The sequence below is a fragment of the Zonotrichia albicollis genome, chromosome 3 (genome assembly GCF_047830755.1).
Source record: "Zonotrichia albicollis isolate bZonAlb1 chromosome 3, bZonAlb1.hap1, whole genome shotgun sequence".
Classification (NCBI taxonomy): domain Eukaryota; kingdom Metazoa; phylum Chordata; class Aves; order Passeriformes; family Passerellidae; genus Zonotrichia; species Zonotrichia albicollis.
Window position 1 is genome coordinate 33,859,128 of NC_133821.1, and position 23,927 is coordinate 33,883,054.

The following is a 23,927-nucleotide window of genomic DNA, read 5'->3' on the forward strand; positions in this document are numbered from 1 at the left end:
TTGTTGGCTGATGCCAAATTGAGAACCATGCATCACTCAATTAGTTGAGGTAGAAGAGAAATAAATGCGTAGTAAAAGATCATTAGGAAAGATACATTCAATATAAATGATCTAGTGCTCAGTTAAGTGAATGAATAGGAGAGAAGCTAGCTTGTAGGCAGAGAGGATGTACAGCTTTGAAAGGCCAAAATTTATGATGATAAACGAAGTCCCAGAAAAAAATACAATACGGAATAATAGAAGTAAATGAAGATAATTAGTGCTAAGTGAGTGTGGTGTAGCTGGAAAGTAAACAGAGAGTTGAGAGAGGAAAAAATGAATGTGTTGCTGGTCAAATTGTTGGCAACTCTCTGAGGCAGTACTTTTGCAATAGATTAATTTAAACCTTGTTAATGGAATAATCTCTCATGCTAATACAAATTAGCTATTTAGGAATTACTGAAGCAGCTACACTGGAAAGCATGCAACTTCCCTTTTTTTTTTTTTTTTTAACCACTGCATGCAATAAGGGGCAAGGAAATAAATTATCATATTTACAGTTTTATGGAATAAACTGGGACCTATAAAGATTTTATGTTAGATGAATTTTGCAAACTGGAAAATGTAATTTTAAAAGTATTTTTAAACTGTAAACAGCTGAGTAATATGAAATCTGTTTGAATCAGTAGTTCACCATTCTTATTTGAATCTGTCCAATGAGGCAGTGCTGTATTTTGCATGTGAGTCTATTGCTAAATCTAGCAATGAATGAATAATTTTCTATGGCTAATTGAAATTTTAAAGCAGTCATAACCTACTTTTTATGTCATGCTTAACAAGAAACCCCAGCTGTGTATCATGGAGCGTGATCCAGGCGTAGAGGAGGAGATGCTGGCAAATTGTGGTTCTTGGATGAGATGAAGGTAGACCAGGAGGGATGAGAGAGACCCTGTGGACTGGGTGACACCTACTGGGGCTTCTGGGGAAGGATGGAGAAATTGGGTTACTGTGCCCAGGTGGGGCAGGGGAGGGCTGGAACATGGGCCTTGGGCTGGGGGTGTGATGATGAAGGAGGTCTACTTGGTTGGGTGTCCCTGTGGGAGAATTCCCTGAGAAACAGAACACACCCATGGCAGGTGTGTGCTGGGGCTGTAACCTGCCAGAAACCCTCACAGCATAGGAAGGTCCTTGCTCTGGCTCCTAAGTGGTATTTGGAGCTCCAGAAGGAGTTTGACAGCCTTGAACTGTGGAAAAGGAGGAGTGCAGTGGGAAGGAAGAGCAGTGGTGGAGGAGGAGGAGGGCTGCTTGTCTGACTTGTGTAAGTGCCTCTGTTCTGCAGCATGGCTCCAGGGGGCTGTGGCAGGCAGGAATTACTCCTTAGCAGACAGGTAGGTGGAAGGAGTATTTTGGAGAAATGCAGATGGTGCAGAGCAGATTCCTGGGGTAAAGTGCACAGCCAGGATATAAACCAGGTAGGCAAAAGAAGCACTTGCTGTTCAGACACTCTTGGGGATTCAAGTGAGGGGTCTCTCTTCTCTGTCTGCCTTGTTCCACATGCCCTCACTTCTCCCCCCTCCATTTTTTTTCCCAGTTAAATATGAGTTTTTCTATCTTCCTTCCTTACAAACCCAACCTCCATGTTACCTACCCATCACATGCTATTTTTATGCTACCCTGTGAAGGGGCAGGCTGTCTTTTCCCCCCATATCCTCAGTTTTCCAAATTGTGTATATATATATAGCCACTGCAGGCATTCAGGGTTATATTCTCTCCCGTGCTGTAAGCCTGATTCTGCTACCTTCCCATGTCTTACCCAGGCTCATACACCGTGGTGGCTCAGAGACATCTGCTCTGTCTGCTGATGGACAGCCCCTACCAAAGGAGAATTCCAGAGCAGGATGTGTTGCTGTGCCCCTGACTGGTGTTGACCTTCTCTGTAGGTTCTACTGAGGCTGTTGAGACTCTGGTTGACTCTTCTTCTGCACTCCAAATGTTCAGATTAGTCTTTTTGCTAAGTCACAGATAAGTAAGGGTGTTACTGGATTTCAGGGCTACTTCTTCATAGCTTTGAGAGGCCTAATTTATCATTCTGTTAAAGAGAGAATAGTAGTCTGCATAAGCTATTCAATCTCTATCAGGCTAAAAGAATTAAAACGCTGAATTACATTTTCAGTGATAATGTATGGTGATAGCCTTTGTCCAAGAGGGAGAGCTAATTGAATATATTAGAGTCTGAATTATTTCAAAAAGCTGCTGTTAGAGCGAGACTTACACTGTGTATAAAGGGAGGCATGTTCCAGAGGCAGGGATCAGTTACTCCTCTTCTCCCCCCATTCAGCACACTTGTATCGATCTGAGGCACAAAGTCAGATGAGATGACAAAGGGTATTTGTTTGAGTAGCTAAGTGGTTGCTCTGTAGTCTATTTCATAGTAGGGATGGAATTAGAATTGGAAAAGATGGAGAGATATTAAATGCCAGTAACACTAAATATTGTTTGGGTGTTTTGCTCCTTTGAGATAAGTAAAAAGCTCTGGAATTGGCTGTTGCTTTGAATCAGAAGCATAGGGAAGCAGATTGTTGTCTGTTGGGGTCAATTTTTTATTTGCTACCACAGAAAGTAGGATTTCTTTAGGTTACTTATGAGTTATCTTTATTCTTGTTCTTCCTCTCAAAGTAAAAGGAAAATAGAATTTGTTTCCTGGTTTTGGTTGGTTTTTTTTTTTTGTTTTTTTTTTTTTTTTTTTTTTTTGTCTTTTTTTCCTGAGTGTGCATGTATGGCAAACATGGACATAGTCTTACAAATGAAAAATCAGCCTTCCCATCTCTTCCCACACCCTGTGCTCTAATACATGAATTATTGCCATTTCTCCCCCATTTCTAACCAAGCTCACAAATGTCTGACTAAAATAAGCTTCAGGGGTCTAGAGATATGTTTTCTTCAGTGCTGAAAACCACAGCAGTATCCAGAGGGCTTAGATATTGATTTTGACCTGTGCACATAACGCTATCTCATCTCTTGGTTGCTAAATATGGCCATCTGTAGAAAAGGTCATGTTCTCAGACCTAATTAAGAAAACCAGAGGAGACAAATGATGGAAATGTGTAGTCCTAATGGCGGCCTGACAGAGATGCCAGGTTACTGCAGATAGGCAGAGCCAGGTTGTGGCATGGCTGGCTTCAAACAAAGTGTCAAGAAAGAAGGCAGTGCTTTCTGCAGCTTTTGCCTCACAGTAGTGATAAATTTGGTTCATTGCCTCCACTTTTGGAATAAATAATTTATTTTTTTTGTCTGTTTAATTCTCTATCTTTTAATGGTTAGCTTTTAGTCTCCTGCATCTCCCATTAATTGAGATGATGCCTGAACTTTAGCAGTTCCATATGAGAGAAAAGTGCTGAAAAACTTAGGAAAGATTTGTGCCAATACTGAATATTTCTCTTTTTAAAAATAGGTAGTAAGTAGGAAGTAAATTATCCTGCCTTTGAGCCTAGAAAAAAAATCTTAATGCTTGGGTTAAGTGCATTTTCTTTCTGTACATGTAGAAAGTGAATAATGGCCTAAAAAGTGAATACTGTCATGTAGATTGAATCTATTACTAAAGCACTTGTGCTACTGCAGCTGTAGGAGGTGGGGTGAATGCAGCATTTTAGTTATTTTCTGCAGTTATTCATGCTGCATCTTGTTTGGAATGGAAAATTAAGTATTTCTCACGTTTTTGGGGGGGCAGGTGGGGTGACCTCAGTTACGTTTTATGGCTGTTCTTTAAACAATTTGTATTTTAATTTTTTTCTAGGTGGACTTCTTTTAGTCAATGAATTGAGCTGAATTTAATTTTACATGGCAAACGAACAGGAGCAACTGCTTTTATCTGTACAGCATCTGTCACTGTGTGTCCACTGTTACTGTTCTTGGACCACAAAGACACAAGGAACAATAATGGCTCTGCTTACAGCCCTTGTGTTTTCACAGTGCCTCTGTCTGTTTGTCTGGGTGTGGAAGTAACAGCACAAATCTTGTATTGTCTGATTGAGAGGTAGAGCCAAAACAGGGATGTCCTGGATCCTGTGTTTGGGAAGAAGGCTGCTTACATGCTGAGGTATCAGTGTGAGACCAGGGGTGCACTCACAATAGATTAGGTCTTGCAGAAAGCAAGGAAATACAGAAGAAAACCTGTGTAAATGTGCACAGTATATAGTAAGGAAGTCTAATTAATGACAAATTATACATGGAAATTTGCTTTTGGCAGTACTTAATGGACAAACTTATGAAGTCTTGGCTTTGAATATAAAATATGGGCACTGCTTTCCTCTGGGACTGAGGCTGTTCTGTTTTTCTGTTTTTGGGGTACAGTTCTACTCTGCAAAGAATGTGTAGAAGGAGAGGGAGGGGAAGTGGTTGTGTTTATTATTTTAAGAACTTTTGACATTCAAGTCTGCTCAGTCAGTGGCTATGGAATAATTTCTTCAGTGTCTCAGTGCCTTGAGCTTCCCCTTTGGTTTGGAGGGGACTGGCTACATTTTCTTCCTTTTTATGCAGCAGCCATCACTGGCAATGAGAGTAAACCTGCCAACCTATGAAATATTTATCAACATCAATACACAGGTATCAGCAGTAGAATTTTTTAGTCTCATTCGGTTGCTTCAAAACATTTGAAATACAAGTGTGTGCAAAATTCAGTATTTTCTGACACACTTGACCAAGTGCTGCATGTTGAAGTGAGCACTGCACCCAAGTTCTCTCTGTAAAAAAATATACTATGTGTCTGTTCTGGCCATATAATAGATTTTTAAAAATTTATTTTTGCATAGCCTCAAGGAATGTTTTCTGTTGGATAGAGTACCAGTAGTTGCAACTGTTGGGATAAATCAGATGCAGTAGAACTCCATGGAACATTACTTATCCTTTCCCTGGCTGCCACGTATACATTCCTTATGGTGATGTGAGGGAGCCTGCTTGGGACACGCAGTGCCATTTCTAGCTCTTCATGAACTGAGGTTTTCCTGTTTCCTTTGGGCACAAGGATCTCTTCATCTGCCTCTCAAAGCTGGCAGGAGCAGCAGACCAAGAGGGTGGGACGCACATCAAGAGAAGTAAATTGAGTTCAGGCTCCTTTGCGTGCCATCATGGAGCCATCTGTACGATAAAAGCATAAAAATAATCTGCACTGATAAGAGCATTAAAATGGACAATAATCTAAAAGTACAGTTCTATTTTGGAAAGTGGTAATCTAAAATTGTCAATTTTTCAATCCAACAGATCTATTCCAGTGAGCATTAAAATATAATTTGCTAAATCTTGTGCCAAAAAGTACTGATTTAAAGTATTGCAGGACTATCTGATTTTTTTCCTTACTTTATAATCTGTGAAACAGTCTATTAAGTTTCAGTTGTTTGTAACCATTTGAAATTCTTTTACTTAGAAATTTTTAAGAGTTATATGCATAATCATTTCCCTGTGCAGTTCTTGCTCTTGATATTCGTCCATTTAGGATAGACAAATCCTTTCCTTTGAGGAAAGCAAAGAGAACACTGTTCACACTGAAATAAAAATAAAAATAAATTTGAGGTTTTTTTATAGAGCTTTTTCTGAACTTTTAGAATCTCACTGGCAATGCAGTCAGGTGAGTATTAGGAGTCATTTGAATATTAAATGTATCCTTCCAGTGCTACCAAATCAAGTATATGTTTCTTGTAAATATTCAAGTTCTTCTTGTACAAAAAGCCTAATTCTATCTATCTCTGGTAAGAATTTGGTAGAATCAGTTTCTCTCAAATGATGCAGTTCAATCCCATTTAAATTTTTTTAATAAAATTTCTTTTAGTGAATTCCACAAGGGAAAGTAGGATAAGAGAATGCTTGAAAAAAGTATTTTGCCTTAGACTTTTAAAATCTGATTTAATGTATTTTAATTAGTATTCCCAATTTTCATATCCAATTTCTTGAGCTCCTCTTCTGTGATCCTTCTTTTCCCCAAGTATTTCTAATCCTTGACTCTTTTTAATTTTTAATTCTTAATTTTTAATTAAGAATTAACCAAACTCTAAGCTATTAAGTCCTTCCTAAACCATTATTATTTTTTGGCTTTGGTAGGACTCATGCTGACAAACAGCATTTTTCGGGGTTTATTTTTTAATCACAGGGATATGTTTAGTTTGAAGAACAGGTTTTGCACCACTGCTTTTGAACATAAACAAGCCCGCTTTCTTGGATGTTGGGGTGGAGATTTTGAAGCAGTGTGTGATTAAAAGGCTTGGTTTTAAGACTGAAGCTAAAAGAGCATCACTGCTGGAGACCTCTCAAAATGAAAAAAATGAGTGTTTCACTGCTAAGGTTTGCAAAGAGAACAGGGAGAAGTGGGCATGAGCCCTGAGGGAAAAAGCCAAAAGGCTGTATTGTAATGTCAGAATATTTAAAATGCAGAGACTAAATGTGCTTGTCAGTCTAGGACTTTATCCAATTCTAATATGTGGTTATAATTTTTTGCATTTTCCGCTTTGCTTTTCCTCTCCATATGAGTGTTCAGAAATACCTGCTTTCCCTCCCCTGGAAATTAAGGTCTTTTGTGTCATATTTTTAGAATTGGCACTGAGGCTTTGCTCCAGCGTTTACAAAACAAAGCTGGGTATGGAATGAATGGGAAATGGAAATTAACTTACTTTGTGTAGCAATTTTTGTATCAGCGACTTGAAAAGTTTTGCTTAGATATTCATTAAAATAATAGTTCACTTGCTCTTTTCTAGATTTCTGGAAATATCTCTGACTTAAAGGAAGGCTGCTTTCTATTTTCTTTTTTTAATCTCTCTCTCTCTTTTTACTCCCCACCCCCTGGTTGCATTAGATCTTGTCCAGATACTTAATAGAAATTGCTAGTGTGTTCCCAGGTAACAAATTACATCTGTCTCTGAAAATGAGTCAATGTAATCATGACAAATTCATGAAATAAAGGGAAAATATATTGCTGCAGTCTTGGGGAACATGAGTCAATATACTTTATGTAATTATTTAATAAAACATCTTTTCTAGTGCACTGAAGCAGCCTGAGATACTGAGGCAGTTGTATTTATGCAGGAATAAACAAACTTCCAGTAAAAGCTGGTGACCAGAAGTATGCAATTATGCATTTCCAGAAATACTCATTAAACCAGTCTGCTTAAATTTTAATCAGACTTCTATGTATGAAACAGTCTTGGTAAGAGGAAGTAAAAAAAAAAAAAAAAAAAGGAAGGATTTTTATGATAAGCTATTCAGATCTTCTCATGCTCCAAATGGGTTTGAATTTTTTAATTTGACTTCTTGTGCAAATTTGTATAAAAGTTAACAATACAAAATCCTGCATGCTGGCTTAATTCTGTTTCATGGGAGCCATATTATTTTCAGTACAGAAATACTGCATTGATATCAAAGCTGTCATAAAAAGGATATAATTTGGGGATTAGTGAGATATTTGAAATATTTAAGCTTTGTGTAGTTCATATGAGAAATGTCAGAGGACTGATTATCAGTGCATGAATTTGTATAGGAGAGTGAAGTCACAGGAAATGCATTGTAGGAAATAGGAAAACTACAAATTGCCAGGTACTGCCGGTATTTTTTGGCCTTATTTATCTTTCTGATATACCTGAGCTAAATATTGTAATCTCTGTTATATCTGAGACATTACATCTGACATGTTGCATAAGAATTCACAACTGGATATGGAATAGACAGCCTGTCGTTTGAAGTTTTTACTAAGGTATTGGTAAACCTGTTCAAATAATCTGAAAAGGGAGTTCAGAGAGCACTGCACAAGATGGCAGTGGATGAAGGCAAGGGTGCATATATTCATCCCTGGAAAGGGTCACTAAGTTTTTTGTGTTTTACAGTTACCTGGTGACTATCTGTTTTTTTGTGGATCACCTTGTTTCTTTGGAAGCCGCAGTTATAAGTATTGTTGCTTTCCCATGGATTGCTAATGGGCGCTGCTGTTTGTCCTTGCAGGGCATCAGCAGCCTGTTCAGCTCCCTCAAGGTGGTCAGGCTGCTGCGGCTGGGCCGCGTGGCGCGCAAGCTGGACCACTACATCGAGTACGGGGCGGCGGTGCTGGTGCTGCTGGTGTGCGTGTTCGGGCTGGCCGCGCACTGGCTGGCCTGCATCTGGTACAGCATCGGCGACTACGAGGTCATCGACGAGGACACCAACACCATCCGCACCGAGAGCTGGCTCTACCAGCTGGGGGAGTCCATCGGCACCCCCTACCGCTTCAACGCCTCCGGCTTTGGCAAGTGGGAGGGCGGGCCCAGCAAGGACTCCGTCTACATCTCCTCGCTCTACTTCACCATGACCAGCCTGACCAGCGTGGGATTCGGGAACATCGCTCCCACCACGGATGGGGAGAAGATCTTTGCCGTGGCTATGATGATGATTGGCTGTAAGTATTAGAGATTCTGTCTTTCTTGTATTGAGAGAGAGTGGAAATTTGCCAGAGTAGAAATCCATTTAGGTTTAGTTGAGATGTACATCTTTGAGTCCCCACATGTGTCCAGGCTGCAATAAACATACCGGCTTTGCAGCTTTCACAAAGTTGTGGAGTTTGTTTGCTTCCGCACATCAGTACACAACACCAAGTAGCTGCATGTCATCAATGCTGGTTTCATAAGAACATCTGGAACCCTGTAAATGTGAGGCAGCTAAAAATATTTTTGGTGGCAGTATATATTACACACTTTCTTAACAGCTAGGTTTAAATCACAAATAGGAGTATTGTTGTGACTAGCAAAAATTCAGTGGTTTTGGAAAAAATATTCTGTCCATATCATCTCAATATGCTCTAGTAATGTCCATAAAATGCTTAAAGACTGAAGTGTTAAGAATTATTGTACCTTTTTGCCTCCATTTTAGTATGTGGCAAGCTCTTTTCATGTTGAGAGCTGTATACATTTGATAAGGGGGAGGAGGTCTGGGAGCATCATCTTCTGACGGAGAGGGAACTGGGACTCTTTAGGAGCCACAAACTCTGCCGTGGGCTGAGCACAGAGACATATCCTGAAGCAAGGGGGACGCTCCTGTGCTTGGGCACCTCTGGCTCAGACATCCTTGTTAGAATGGGTACATGTTGCCAAGCTGTCCAGCTTTTGGCCATGTTGTCATTTCAGTGCAGGATCTGCATTCAGAATGCCTTGAGAGCTACTTGGAGTTAAGAACCATATGGTGGCCGCTGTTAAACTAGGTCATGGTTTTCTAGATGAGGGTGGAGCTTGAACCAAATTAAGGAAAAAAATCTGCTTTGTCCATGGGAAAAGTTGTTCTTGTATGGAGAAAGATAGAAGCTTCTGTATGGTAACATTGCATCCCGAGGAGGAGAAAGTCAATCCTTGCTAAGCAGAAAATTAAAACCAAATACATAATGAAACTCAATTAGCAGTACAGTGCCTGCTGCAGAAATGTGAACTTTTGATTCTGATGTGTCCTTTTACAGCAACACTGAAGTCACACACTGAGATTATGTGCGTAGCCTTAAGTCTGCTGAAGGTTAGTGAAAAAAACTATCAAGACATACATTGTTGATCACACAGGGATTGGGATATTTGAGCTATAAAGATTGTTAATTTTGTTTTTCTAGCTTTTTCGTCTGCCAAGAGTCCCATCATCCTAATAAAACACCCTGTAGGAGAAGGGAAATTTATATAAAATATGGATAAAATTTTGCAGTTTTCTCATGAGAAGGTGCATTAGACAATTTAGTGGTGTAGCACAAATCAGGCTTCCAAGCATATTTCCTGATGAAGGTGCCCATTTTATCAGGAAATATCCTGATCTTTGGCTTATTGTTATGACCATGATACTAGCTAGAACAAGAACAGCTAGTATTAGTCAGTATTATTATTTAGTACTATGAATAATGATTAAGCATAATCTTCAAAAAGTCATGAATGTACCTGGGATTATTTTGGACTTGCACCTGTTCCAAGCTCTTCATATGACAATGTGGCAGAAAGAAACTGAATTTATGCATAAATAATGTTCATTTAGATGAGCAGAAAGAAAATTATAACCTTTCTTTTTGTGTATTTTATCCTCTGCTCATTTGAATAGCAATAAGTGCTGTATCAAAAGACTAGTGGCTTAAACAACACTGTGGCCAGCTAAGCTTACAGTCACAATTTCACACCTTTGAAATTTTTACTTTATTTTTATTTCTGAAAGAAAATTAGTTTTCTGGAAATGGTGATGGAGAAGGTGAACATGTGTGAAAATGCCTTCAAGCCCCACCTTCCTTGCATGGGCTGGGTGTGAGGCTGTCCTGCAGCAAGTCAGGGTGCAGTGCATGGCAGGGACTTGCCCTCCACTGGTGGCTGTCACAGAAGCTGCATCTCTGTGGGTCCTGGATCAGTTCAAAGTCGCAGCACTGCCTTTGCACCCTCCCTCTGATTATTGGTATTGATGATTTGGCTTCAGTTTGCTCCACAGGCTGTGCCTCCATGGTTTGGTAGGGGCACTCAAGAGCTGCTTCCCCGGAGTGCAGATGTTGGCATCAGGTAGAGGGAAAGGAAGAGTTTGCTTTTAGAAGTGTGAGTCCTTCCTGCTCAGAATTATTTTTAATCCAATGGATTTGATTGTGCAAAGTTCTTGTGCCTCTGGGAAAGGCTGGTCATGGTGTGTACATTGCCAGGTGTGTGGTGGCTTTGCAAGGCTTTCAGGTCCTTGTTTCTAGCAACTTGGTTTCTAGTTTTGTTTTGGTTTAGTGGATCTGTAGCTTGAATAGTTTCTGAAGAAGAAAGGTGTGAATGGTAGTGATACTTTTTTCTTTGATCTTGGATTGTTGTCTGTTGAGCCTGTGTTTCTGAAGAGGACTTGTTGTGTAAACAAGTGTTTTTAAGACTTGCACTGCTGTCTTTTCCACTGGCATATTGACAGAAGGGTTTGTGCTACAGTAAGTACAGGCCTGTGATGACATCCAAATGGGGTGTTTGTGCCAGAAAGGCTCAGAATATTAGAGATATTTGAAAGCATAAGCAGTTCATTATTAGTGTCTTTCCATGTGTCTTTAGTATGCTTGTGCCCAGAGGGATGGAGTTAACTCTGTAATTCCATCTTCCATAAGACAAAATCTGGTTTGCTCTGGTGCTCAGCCATGGGTATGTCCCTTTCTGCTCACTGCTTACTCTCTCTGTAGAGCTGATCCTGTGGTAGAATTTCATTTGTGTTGCATTGGCTCTGTATATACACTGACCACCAGTAGTAGTACTTTGCTGTGATACCAGATAGCTGTTTAAAAAACTAGGCAGGACCACTTCCATTTTCTCGTTTATTCAAGCTTTTATTATGGTAAATAATAAATCCAGGTAGCTTTTAATGAAAAATTTAGAAATACTTTAGTGAAGCTGTCCTGAAGCAGTGGGAATGTTGGCTGAGTTGAATGCAAATGTTGACCCAGTAAAAAATGTAATGTATGTAGCTTGTAGGAGTGGGTATATGATATTAGTTGTGCACAGACACTGGGAAGGCATCATTGAGGTGAATAAGCTGTGTGTGGGCATTGAGCCTGTGGGGCTGGATTTGTTGGTTGTGTTTACACTGGGGACAAAGTTTAAGGAAGCCTGGCCTTGTGTCAGCAGCCCTGGTCTCTGCTTCAGGGCCTCCTCCTGCAGGGAGGTGTTCTTGTGCTCTCCAATGCAGGGATGCACATGCTGTCCTGCTGGCCTCATTGTGGCTGCAGTTTTCAGAGAGAAAGTGTCTTGCTGTTGGCTATTTTGATGTGGGAAGGTGAAGCCCCTAATTAGATTTGTGGGGGGCTGTGGCACACTCATAACCCCAGGGATCTTTTGTCACTTAGTCAGCTCCACTGCAGGGGGCAGGTGAAAATTGCTCTTGATTCTTGACCTCAAATAATGCACATCTGTTTGGGTGGATCAAGTTATTTTAAAATAGAGATGAAATACCCAGTGGCTGCTTTTAATGATTTCTTTTCTGTGGAAGCTTGTGTTTCTTGTTACTGTGTAGCTGCTTTTTCTGAACATATGTTGAATTGTAGTTTTACAAAGGAAAGTATCTATCTTCACATCTCTGAACTGACCTGCATGGTTTTGCCTCACTTTCTTTATTGAGTGTATGTGTGTGTATATATAGAGAGAAGGATGAGTTACTAGGGGAAGTAAAAGCAATTAATTCCTCAGCTTCATTTTAAATGAAAAACATATTTGCTTATCCCTTTCCACAGATGGCCAGTAAATTGCTAATTAATAGGGAAGATGTCTACAGACAGATCTTTCAGTGAGGCTGACATTACATAAAACCAGGCTTAAAACCACTGTCTGGGTCTGCAGAAAGACATATATTTTCCATTTTTAATACTTGAGAAAATAAAAAGAAAAAAAAGCTGTTTCAGTTTTTGATTTCTTCCCTGTGGAGACATATGCCTTGAAATTACAGTCTTTATATATTTTTCTCAGTGATTCTGTCAGGTTGGGTTGGGTATTGTTTATTTTTCCTAAGCACTAGCAAAAATCAGAGTACTTTCATTTGTGGTTTTTGTATCTGGGCACTGTGTCAGCAATCCCCTTGCTATGCAGGTGGAGTAGGGATGAGCAGTTCTAAAAATGCTTGACATTCTTGACTTTTGACATAAAATAATACTGATGGATTCTTGCCTATTTGGATTTTGAGCAATGGAGCAAAATCCATCATTTGGGGAGCCTTTTGTTGATGTTTTCAGTTGCATTAAAAGATTCCAAGTTTTTGGTGCCTGTTTATGCTAAATTCTCCTTTGTTAGGTAGGAACTTACTGGAACTACAAGGCTGGACACATCCAAAATATGAAGGAAAAGGCACATCTTTGAATTCTAAACGAAATCACAAATTCCCCTGTGAAACACTAAGCAGATAGTGAGAGGGATCATGGAAAAAGACAAAAGTAGGAGTTAAAAGGTCAGACTCATGAACATGCATGCTTGCATACCATGATGAATTGTCAGCCACTGAATTCATTAATCAAAACAGTCCAGAAACCCAAGCCACTCCTCTTCTGCATGATGTGGTGTGCAACCCAAGCATCATGCAGTCCTGCAGCACTTCAGCTGCTGTTTCTGATTAAGGTAGACACAGGTCCCAGGAGAATGGAGTAGCTGTCTCAGCTTTGATCAGCTTTGTCTGTGAACAGTTTCTTGCTCATTAGACAAAAAACCCACCAAAACCAAACAAAAAAAACCCACCCAAACAATCCAGAAACAAGAATAACATTCAGTAAATGTGAAAACATAGGCAGTTTTGTTTACAGCACTATTGCTGAAAGGAACAATAGTGTAACCATCCTTGAGAGCTTTAAGAAAATTTTGGTGGCAGGAATCATGATGCACAGGTCAGTGCTACTCCTTCACAGTCTCACAGAGCATTGGTGTGCTTTAGTGACCTCCAGCACGGTAAGAAGTGTTTAGTGACTCTTGTGAACAAGAAAAGTGAGCAACTGATAAAAACTAGACTATTGTTATCAAAACACCCAGACAAGTTATAGAGGCATGGCAGCATCATGTTTGGTGATCTTCCTAAGGCACGATTTCCCCCTCATAAAGCAGGTCATCAATTGAAAAGCAAATGGATCTGGCCATTTACTAAACATGTATCTAATGACAAGAGAAACAAATTTAACCCTAGAACCCTTTCTAGGTGGTGGGGGAATGTGTTTGAATCATTTTTGCTGGAAGCTGGTGGCCTGAAACTAAGGGCCAGCTGTGTGCTAAGTGTTAGGTTTGCTGAGGGTATCATTAATGGCTGCAGCACAAAGGCCTAAGGGATTTTAAACCCAAAGCAACTTGCTCTATGTTCAGGGGTATTGCCAGTGCAGTGTTTTGGGCTTGGGGACATGCTGGGAAAGGAAAAAGAAACCTTGGCTTGCAAAAACTGAATTCTTGAATTCCTGGTATTTGTCACATCCCTGGCAAGATGACAAAAATTCCTCAGATGTCACATACCTCTTGCAGGCTCCTGAGACTGCAGATGGCAGCTCTATGCTTTCTATAGGGATGATAGTTTTGCAATAATTTTCATTCTCATCTATCTTAGCCAACAGCAACACTACTCTAGCCAGTTAATTCCTAATTTAAAGGACTGGATTTTAATTTTTTAAAATTTCTTTTTAATAACTATGGCCGGTCTTTATAGTTCTGTTCCTTCACTCCTCTGTGCTGTGCCTTATTACTTTTTATTTGATGTTAGTCATGATATTTGAAGAGATGGTGTGTTACTGCTGTAATTGTTAAGCAACTATTTAGGATATCTGAATGTTGTTTTGCTTGGATGTTTTCTCCACTAGAACAAACCACCAGAAGTGCTCTGGATGTATTTCTGTGCAAGTTTCAGCAGCAAAGTGATAAGGCTGGCAGAAAAGTGGGTAGAATTTCTCTGTATGTTAGAAGAGGGTTTAACTATTAGGGCAGGATTTGGTTTTCACCTTTCATCTCTAGAGGTGGAAATATGTCAATTTTTCATGTTCAGAGTAAAGAATGAGTAAAATCATGCAAAAAAACCAACCCAACAAAAATCCAGCTCCAAAAAGTCAACAACAAAACCTACCAAAACCTCAAAGTCATTGTGACAAACAGAAATAAAATGGATAGACAACATTGTTTTTGGCTTTTTGGGTATATAAACAACCCTTCAGACATCTGAGTCCCAAGGGATGCAGTTTCCAGCAGAGTGTGTAGGTATTTCTCATCGGTAAGCGTGGGGTGTGCTGGGTCGTGGTGGCACTTCCAGCCCCACTGATGAGCCTGCACAGAGTCACATCATTGACATTCAGTGCAGACAGGACATGGAGGAGAGGTGCCATCACATCTGTAAAGGCTTCACAACTCAGCAAGCTCCAAAGTCTTAGCTCATAAAAGCTGCCTTCTCTTTGGGTAAGGACGTCCAGGACCTTCTTGTTTTTTTTCAGGTTGCTTGTACTGAAGCACAACCCAGTTCCTCAGGACTCTGTATTGGGACCAGCCTTGTTTAATATCCTTCTGAATAATCTGGATGAGGGGGTCAAGTGTACTCTCAGCCAGTTTGCAGAGGACACCAAGTTATGTGGCAGCCTTGATTTGCTGGAGGCCAGGAAGGCTCTGCAGAGGGATCTACAGAGTAGACTGGTACAGACTGGATTGATGTGCTGAGGCCAGTGGTGAGGTTCAGGAAGGTCAAATGACAGGTCCTGCAGTGGGGTCACAACAGCCCTGTGGATCTCTACTGCCTTGGGGCAGAGTGACTGGAAAGCAGTCCAGCAGAAAAGGATCCAGGGGTGCTGGTACAGCGGCTGAGCATGAGCCAGCCTGTGCCCAGGTGGCCAAGGAGGCCAATGGCTTTCTGGCTTGTACCAGAAATAGTGTGGCCAGCAGGGCAAGGACGGGGATTTCCCCCTCTGTACTGGGCAATGGTGAGGCCACACCTCAAATCCTGTCTTCAGTTCTGGGCCCCTCACTACAAGAAATGCACTGAGGTGCTGGAGTGAGTCCGGAGAAGGGCAACAGAGCTGGTGGAGGGTCTGGAGCAGAAGACTCATGTGGAGTAGTTGAGGGAGCTGGGGGTGTTCAGCCTGGAGAAAAGGAGGCTCTGGGGAGACCTTATCAACCTCCTCAACTCCCATAAAGGAGGATGTAGCCAGGTAAGGGTCAGTCTCTTCTCCCAGCTAACAAGTGATAGGATGAGAGGAAATAGCCTCAAGTTGCATCAGGGGAGACTTAGGTTGGATATTAGTAAAGATTTCTTCATGGAAAGGGTGTTCAGGCATGGGAATAGAGTGCCCAGGGGAGTGGTGGAGTCACCATCCTTGAGGTACTGAGAAGACGTGTAGATGTGGCACTCGGGGACAGGGTTTATTGATGGGCTTGGCAGTGCTGGGTTAAGGGTGGACTCAATGATCTTAAAGGTCTTTTCCAATTTGAATGATTCTCTGGTTCTATGATAAAACACTTGTGTTAAAATCAGAAAAAACCTTTAGGTGACACCTATCTAAATAGCAAATTCCTACAAAAATTGATAAAGGAAAGAAGGGTATATGGGAGGGAGAGAGAGAGACTGGGGGAAAAAGAGGGTTGATAGAGAGAGGAGCCCTCCAGAGTCAGAGATTGATCCTCATAGAGGTGGTGATTGATGCTCGATTTATTTCACATCTGAGGGTACATTAAATGGGAATACAGGGTTCTTGCGAGTGAGAATGCATAAAACTAGTTGCAAAGTATTATCTATAAGACAAAAGAGCTAATGTATCTTTGGTCACGTAGCATAGCTTGGCGAAACTGTTAGCAGAACGTTCTGCTCCATATCTTCTCTTCACATCCTTAGAACATCCTGCTTCACATCCCTTTTCCTGGGGTACATCTTGGCAAAACTTCTTTATATTGTTTGCCCAAGGGCAGCATGTCTCTGCTATCAGGCACGTATGCAGGGTTGTGCAGCTTGTTTCTATCCAGTGTCTGCTCAAAATGCTCTCTACAATTGTCTCCAGGCAAAGATGGACTCAAAGTTGTTTTTCAGGTTCACCACACAAGTGCTGATGCTGTAATAAATCTGTCTTAGCTAATGACCATGGCCTTTGAGGAGTGGCCCATTCATAAGGAGTTAGTCCTCTCCTCACCCCAACACATTTCAAAGCAAGCAGTAAGAAAGTATTTTCTGTCAGTGTATTAGTATGGTAATACTTGGTTTCCTGGCTTGGGGAAGCTTAAATTAATTCTCTGTGAGATGTTATTTCTTACAAGGCAAAAATTAGTAACCAGTATTCCCTTTCTTGTTATTTAAAGCATATATGACCAGATTAAAGCTAGATTAAATTATTGCCACTAATTTTTGGGCAAACTATAATTTGGAAAGGGCAAGGGTAAATTGCCTGTGTTCTTATGGCTGTAGGGAAAAAACACCCATAAATGTTGCAGAGCTACATATCACATACCTTTATACTTTATGAATTGTCCCTTGATATGTTATCTTGCCATAATGGCTAAAAATTTCTGGCTGTACTTCAGCCTAATAGAACTAGAGAATCACCCAACTTTAGAATATACTAGAATTTAGTTGCTAGAATAGTCCCAGAATATAGTCCATATCTCTAGCAGAACTCTGCAAATCCAATCAGGACAATTCCTGAAGTGAGATTTTTCTAAAAAATTTCTAATTCTCAAGGTTTTTACAGTCCATTTCTCTTCTGCAGAGTTAACATTGCTCCCCAAGATATTGGACAACTTTTGAAAGAACTGTAAATGCAAATGGAGAAAAAATACATTTGTTTGACAGGAGAGAAGATGAAAGCTGTGAAGTGTTAATAGTTTGGTTTTTCCAGGATTTGAGGAGAGCTCACACTACAGTAATGTTATAGATAATTGCCTTTTCTCTTTCTTTTACACAGCATTTCTAAATTTTGTCTTTTAACTCTTTAATAGGAAGGAGAAGGATAAGGAAAATAAGTAGGTGTTCCAGCTATGGATATCTTTCTTTTTCACCTGATATCTTTATATCATGTGCAGCATTTTGCTTTCTTTAGACATTTCTAACATTACTTCCTATAAGTAAATTTAAAACACTGATAGGCTGGCTTTATCAAACTTTAATCAGAGTGTGCAACTAACTTGTTTTAAAATCTAAAGGAACATGATTAACACAAGTTAATTTGTGAGAGAAAGGTGTGAGGCATCCAGAACATGGACTGAGATAGCAGAGGAATATTTAAAAAAAAGAATATTTCAGGCAGGAACCAGGGGCGAATTTGCAAGATCAATATTTTGTTCCCTACAATAAAACAACGAGACACAGTGCTTTGCTGTGCAAGACACCAAACCTTGGGGTTCAGTATACAAATTTATTCTTAAATTGCTGAATTACACAAGTGCAAAGTAGAAGAGGGTGGTTGGTCTGTCAGAACTATATTATGGATTCCCACTTGTGCAATTGGCTAAACGTATGCAACTGTCATGGTTTGAGCCTGGCACAGAGCCAGTGCCCCCATGAAAATGCCTCACCCTGGTGTCTGCTGTGAGATGTGACCAGGAATAAGCAAAACAGGCTCCAACTTAAACATAAAGAACACTTTATTACCTAAAACTACAGGAAAAATAGGGAAAGACTATAAGGAAAAAGAAAGAAAATTGAAAACCTTACAAAAAAAACCACTTTTCCTCCTCCCCACTCCCTGACTTTCCCAATCCAATACATTCTCTCAAAAACACCAACTGCCCAGCCCGGCACGACACTTTAGTATACTCAAACTGCAGTTCATGAAGAGGAAAGGAGTCCTTCTTGTTCCATAGGCTTCTGGAAACACACTGAAACCTCGGATGCTTCCTTGTCACTTCGGCACCGCCCGGGGGAAAAAAAAGTCCTTTTGCCGCTTGTGACATGTTCCTTCCATGCCCAGTGCTCTCACCACCGAGACATGGCCAGAGCTGCTTTTAGGGTGGTCTTTCAAGGATGCCTTGTCTCACTCCAAAAAGGCACAGTCTCTGCTTTTGGGACAACTGTCCCCCCCATATTTTTCCAACCCCCTGGGGCCGGGGGGTCCTCACGAATGAACCCTCCTGGTTTTGAGGCACTGCCTCCCCCTAAATGCAGTCTGTGTCACAGGAACAACTGAGTCCATGGCTGCAAGAAAAAGTCCAGCCAAAAGGCCACTCCAAATCATCTCTCCCCATCCAATCATCTCCACAATCTCCGGGCCAAAGTCCTTATCTCATCTCATCTCTCATCTCCCTTCTTATTCAGCTTCGAGGAGGATTAGCATTTTCTGCAAGGCCCCAATCATGCAAGAAAGGGTTAAAAGTTTTCAGTCTCTGTCTGTCCTGGGACGAGATGATACTCCCACACGTGCTGCTGCTGCTGCTGCTGCTTCTCCCTCCCCCCTTCTCCTCCTGGCTGGCTGCCATCACATTCGGTGCCGCCGGCTCTCTCTCTCCGGGGGGGGGGGGGGCTGGCTGCCCGATATCTCGATGTCTCTTGGGGCTCCGCCACCCTTCCATCCTTGAAAGCCCCCTCAACCCCCACCTCTGTCCAGGCCCCAGGCCTACCGCATGGCGGCCCCTCCCCCGCCCAGCAGCAGCGGGCCGGGCGGGGGAGAGAGATCTGACCTCTTCGCCCGACGATGTCCAAAAGAGAAAGTGCCAGGGCAGTGCCTTGCTTTTAACCCCTGTGTATTCTCGGAGGTGTGTCCAAACCCCACTGGCTACACCAGGTGTCAGTATGAAACCCAAAACCTTCATTGGTTTGACCACAGCTTCCCAGAATTCCCACTCCTTCCTGGTCAAACCATGACAGCAACATACAAAAAGCACAGATTTTTCATTGTCCCTGCATTCCTGGGAGGCCTTTCCTTAAGCAGCCAACTGTAGTGCTGGAGGATGGCAACGCTGGACAAGGATTTGGTTTTACACAAGTCCATTTCTGGCTGAGAAAAACCCAATTAGATACGCATGGGGGGGAAAAACAGTAAAATAGCACATCCACCCATGTGACACATTGTGCCATTTGTCATCTAATGTGTGGAATATGATGGAAGTTCTGAAGCATCTTCTTAAGCGCTTTTCACTTCTGCATCAGCTTCAAAAAAATTGTATCATTATTTTAATATTTACATTGTTGTGCAGTTATTTTAATATCTACATTCTGCTGGACCCAAACAGGCCTGCTGTAGGTTACAGAGTGTTTGAGTGGAAATAGCTTGCCTGGCTGGAATGTGTGAGTGGTTTATAGGTGATGCTATGACCTTAACCACTTGGATAAGTGATCTCATGACATCTTGAGAATGAATAGAGCTTAGCTGTGCTTACCAGATCAGTGAGTTTTAGTGCATTTGGCTGCTTTTATATTTTAAAGGAAGATTTGGCTGTTTATAAAAGTGAAAGGGAATGTTTTAGAGGAGGAAGAAGCTGCTGTGGGTCATATTCAGTCAATTTCTTGGAGTTGAAAGCTCTGAAATGCACTAGATCTGAACTTGAGTTATTATCTGAAGCCATATCCTATCATAAGCAGCAGCCTGTTGGAAGAAATTCTGATCTACTGAGAGAATATGGAATATATGTAAAAATATCAGTATCTTTTATCCACTGTGCAGCAACTCTTGCTGCTACTGGTGTGAAAAATGTGGAGGGAGACATGTAACATATTAATAGGTCCTTTTGCCTGGAAGAAAAGTAGAAAATTTATTCTTCTAACCAAGGAATTTGGCAGCCAGTAGGTTCTGAAATCTCAAGTGCCTTACTGTAAAGAATGAAACAGTTGAGGTATAAAGGCCTGACTTTTCTGACTCACCTCAACATGATTAGGAATGATTTTTTTCCTTCTTTAAAATCAAACCAGTAACTATACCAAGTGGTGTGGAATTCAATTTTCTGGTGAGATGATAGGCAAACCTTGCCTTCCCCGTCCCCATCCCAAACACAAATATGTGTTGGTTGATGGGTGCTGGCGAGCAGGATGATTCAGGGCTGTGGTTTGGTACTTCTTCACTGTTTTTGCAGGTATCCTGCAGGATTTTCACTACAAAATGAGAGGGAATTGGAGAGTGATAATATCTTCTAAGTGTAACAAGGCCAAATGGAAGGAGGCAGAATTGGACTTAAGATAATGAATTTCTGTCTTTGAACTTAAATGAGAAATTTTTTTCAAGTTATTTTCTGATAAAATTAGGATTTACTAGGAAAGCATGAAAAATAATGTTGGAGTTTTTGGGTCATCCTGGTCCACAAAGGTCTTAAATAGTCTCAGAGCTTCTAGAAACTTCATCAAGTGAATTTTGAAAACTGTGAGCTTATTTATTACAGTTGTATGACTTACTGACAGTTTGTGCTTTCAATACAAGTTTTGCAAAATATGAAGTAGCACACTTGCTCCAATTTTGAACTAACCCTATCCTAATGTTCCTTTACAAAACCTTTCCCCCCTTTCATATTCAGAAGGCAAATGAGTGGAATTTCATCTTCTAAGGGTCAGGCCTGCTGTGGCACTTTGTGTGTGTGGTCCTGGACAGGTCCTTTTGCATCAAACACACAGATCTGGCACTGATCTGGTCTTGGAAATAACCCACTATCCACTGAGAATAGTTCACAGAACTGCACCCTAAATCTCATGTGGCCTATTTCCACTTCTCTTTCCTAAAATGAACCACCATTTTTCTCTCACTTCTCTCTATAAACCTTCATTTCTGGGCCTGTCACCACTCTGAGCTTTGCCATCCCACACTAGCAGCAGCATCATGGCTTTATTTTTTTTTTTCCTCACAGAGAAAATTTAATAAGAAACAAGGAACCAGAAAAGATACTCAATTTGACTTGTTCTGCCCCTTTGATTTTTGAGAAGGAAGTTGTTATAAATTGTAATTCCTTGAGCTTCTCATTCCTTAACCATTTGCTGAACTTCAAAATTCTTATTGAGTTTCCTGCATTTAAATCCAGAGGGAGGGAGGAGAGGGGAAAGGAAGGTGATTTCCTGTATTGCAACAGTGCAAATAAGTTTTCATTGCCTGATTCACTTCTGTTTTGAATATTTTTGATTCTACTTATTTTTTCTTCATAAAAGCCCTTCTTTTCATGACCTAGAAAACTACAGAATCAATTTTATCAGGAACTAAGTATGCCAGAACTAAAGATTTTAGGAACTGTCTTTCTCACACTCCTTGCAAATGAGTTGACTGCAGGTTAGTAATGAGATGACAGCTACAGAATGTGTGAGGGGGGAAATGGGCATTTTTCTGGAAAGGAGCCTTGTTCCATATGAATTTAGCAACCTCCTGTCAAAATCATAGAGGAATTACCAAACAGGGAAACCACTTGGAGCAAGACACTGTGTTGTGTAAGTGCTGCACAGACTGTGGGCATTGGAAAGAAGATGACCTATTAATGTGCCACCCTGGCCCATAAAGCTGTTCTGAGCCACTCATGCAGTGAACACAATGTCTACTAGTGCTCTGAACCTTCGTGTATCTGGTGAACTGAGGTGACTGGAGGCTGTGCCAGGTGCTGTCTGGAAGGGGCATTGCAATCCCATTGCTGGTGTGACACGGGGAAGCTGAGGCCACATCGAGGTGAGGTGTTGGCTGTGCTGTCACCTTCCATGACCTGTTTTCCCTTCTTTGCCATTCTTGGGTGTTCAGAGTCTGTGCAGGGAGGTGGGGAAGGACCTGCCTCATGTTCCAGATCCTGCTGTTTGTTCCCCATGCTGCATGCTTTGGTGTAGGTGTTTCCAAGAGGCACCTGAGAACAGAGAGTCACCTGTGGATGCTGACAGCATCTACATACACTGCAATGTGCCATCTGACCAAGAGGCAGCTTTCTGGGAAAAAAGGAAAAGAGGAGAGGGAGATGAGTCAGATTTTTTTTTTCCTCTCACTGATATAAGAGAAGACAGCACACTTGTTGTGAAAACTGCAAGAGTCAAATCAAAACTTCTCAGTGTGTGTAGAAGTATGAGAACAGCAGTAGCTGTGAGCAGAGATCTATATGACACTGCCAGGCACCTTCTGGGGAATGACTGGAATTTGCCAAGTAGCTGGATGCTCCTGTTTTCCAGGGATGGCATCAGAAGGTTCTTTCAGGCCAGTAGAGCTGACTGCCTGCTTTTTTGGGCTTCTGCTGGTCAGTTCCTAAGTGCACTGACAGGTGTGAGATGGAAGAATGTAGGTTACTGAGATTCCCTTGCTTCCTTTGCTGTTATGGTGAGGTGTGTGTGGGTGAGCAAAAGGAAGAGCAAGTGTTGAGAGAGAGAAATAGAACTTGAAGTTGACACTAAGGTTTTGTGGGGGCCTGAATATATGTTGTATTGTGGGATCTGTGTGGGTCTGAGTTGCTCCAAACGAGCTGCAGCTGCAGGGTCCTTAGTTGGGCAGCAGCTGTAGCTCGTGAAGGTAACTGAGATAAATAGGGGTGGGTCAAGAGCCCAGGAGGAGCCCCTGAGAAGACAGGAAGGACTGTGCTGCAGAGAATGGAGAAGAGCTCCAGCAGAGAGGCAAGAACAACACTGCAGCGAAGATTACAACAACTGGTGACCCCGTATGATGAAGAACACTGCAACCAAACATTGAAAGAAGGTATGGAATCCCCCGGACAGCCGAGAGCTGTGGCAGCCTGAGAGCTGGGACTTTGGAATATCAGCCAGAGAGCTGGGACTATAGAAGATAGGACAGCTGAGAGCTGTGGCAGCCTGAGAGCTGGGACTGTAGAATATAATATGGCCTTTGAATTAAGGAGCTGTAGCAGCAGAAAGCTGGAAGAATATGGCCTTTAAAGAAAAGAGCCTTGGAACATCGAAAGACAGCTGAGAGCTGTGGCAGCCTGAGAGCTGGGACTGTATAGGGATATGTATATATTCTGTGTATGTATCTAAAGAGAGCTGAGAGCTGTGGCAGCCTGAGAGCTGGGACTGTATAGGGATATGTATATATTCTATGTGTGTATCTAAGACAGCCGAGAGCTGTGGCAGCCTGAGAGCTGGGACTGTATAGGGATATGTATATATTCTATGCGTGTATCTAAGACAGCCGAGAGCTGTGGCAGCCTGAGAGCTGGGACTGTATAGGGATATGTATATATTCTATGTGTGTATCTAAGACAGCCGAGAGCTGTGGCAGCCTGAGAGCTGGGACTGTATAGGGATATGTATATATTCTATGCGTGTATCTAAGACAGCCGAGAGCTGTGGCAGCCTGAGAGCTGGGACTGTATAGGGATATGTATATATTCTATGTGTGTATCTAAGACAGCCGAGAGCTGTGGCAGCCTGAGAGCTGGGACTGTATAGGGATATGTATATATTCTATGTGTGTATCTAAGACAGCTGAGAGCTGTGGCAGCCTGAGAGCTGGAACTGTATGCGTATTGTAATTGTATAATTGTTAAAAGAAAAGGGGGGAAATGTGGGGGCCTGAATATATGTTGTATTGTAAGACCTGTGTGGGTCCGAGTTACTCCAAACGAGCTGCAGCTGTGGGGCCCTTAGTTGGGCAGCAGCTGTAGCTCGTG

The 23,927-nt window shown here is 41.5% G+C and overlaps 1 protein-coding gene across 3 annotated transcripts in view; it reads left to right on the top strand.

Annotated features, from left to right (window-relative positions):
- Positions 1-23,927, top strand: part of KCNH1 (potassium voltage-gated channel subfamily H member 1) — a 183,499-nt gene that overhangs the window by 43,019 nt on the left and 116,553 nt on the right. For all 3 annotated transcript variants that reach the window (XM_074537118.1, XM_074537117.1, XM_074537119.1), the window contains exon 7: positions 7,957-8,386. In XM_074537118.1, the coding sequence (XP_074393219.1) occupies positions 7,957-8,386 (430 nt within the window). The remainder of the gene's footprint in view (positions 1-7,956; positions 8,387-23,927) is intronic.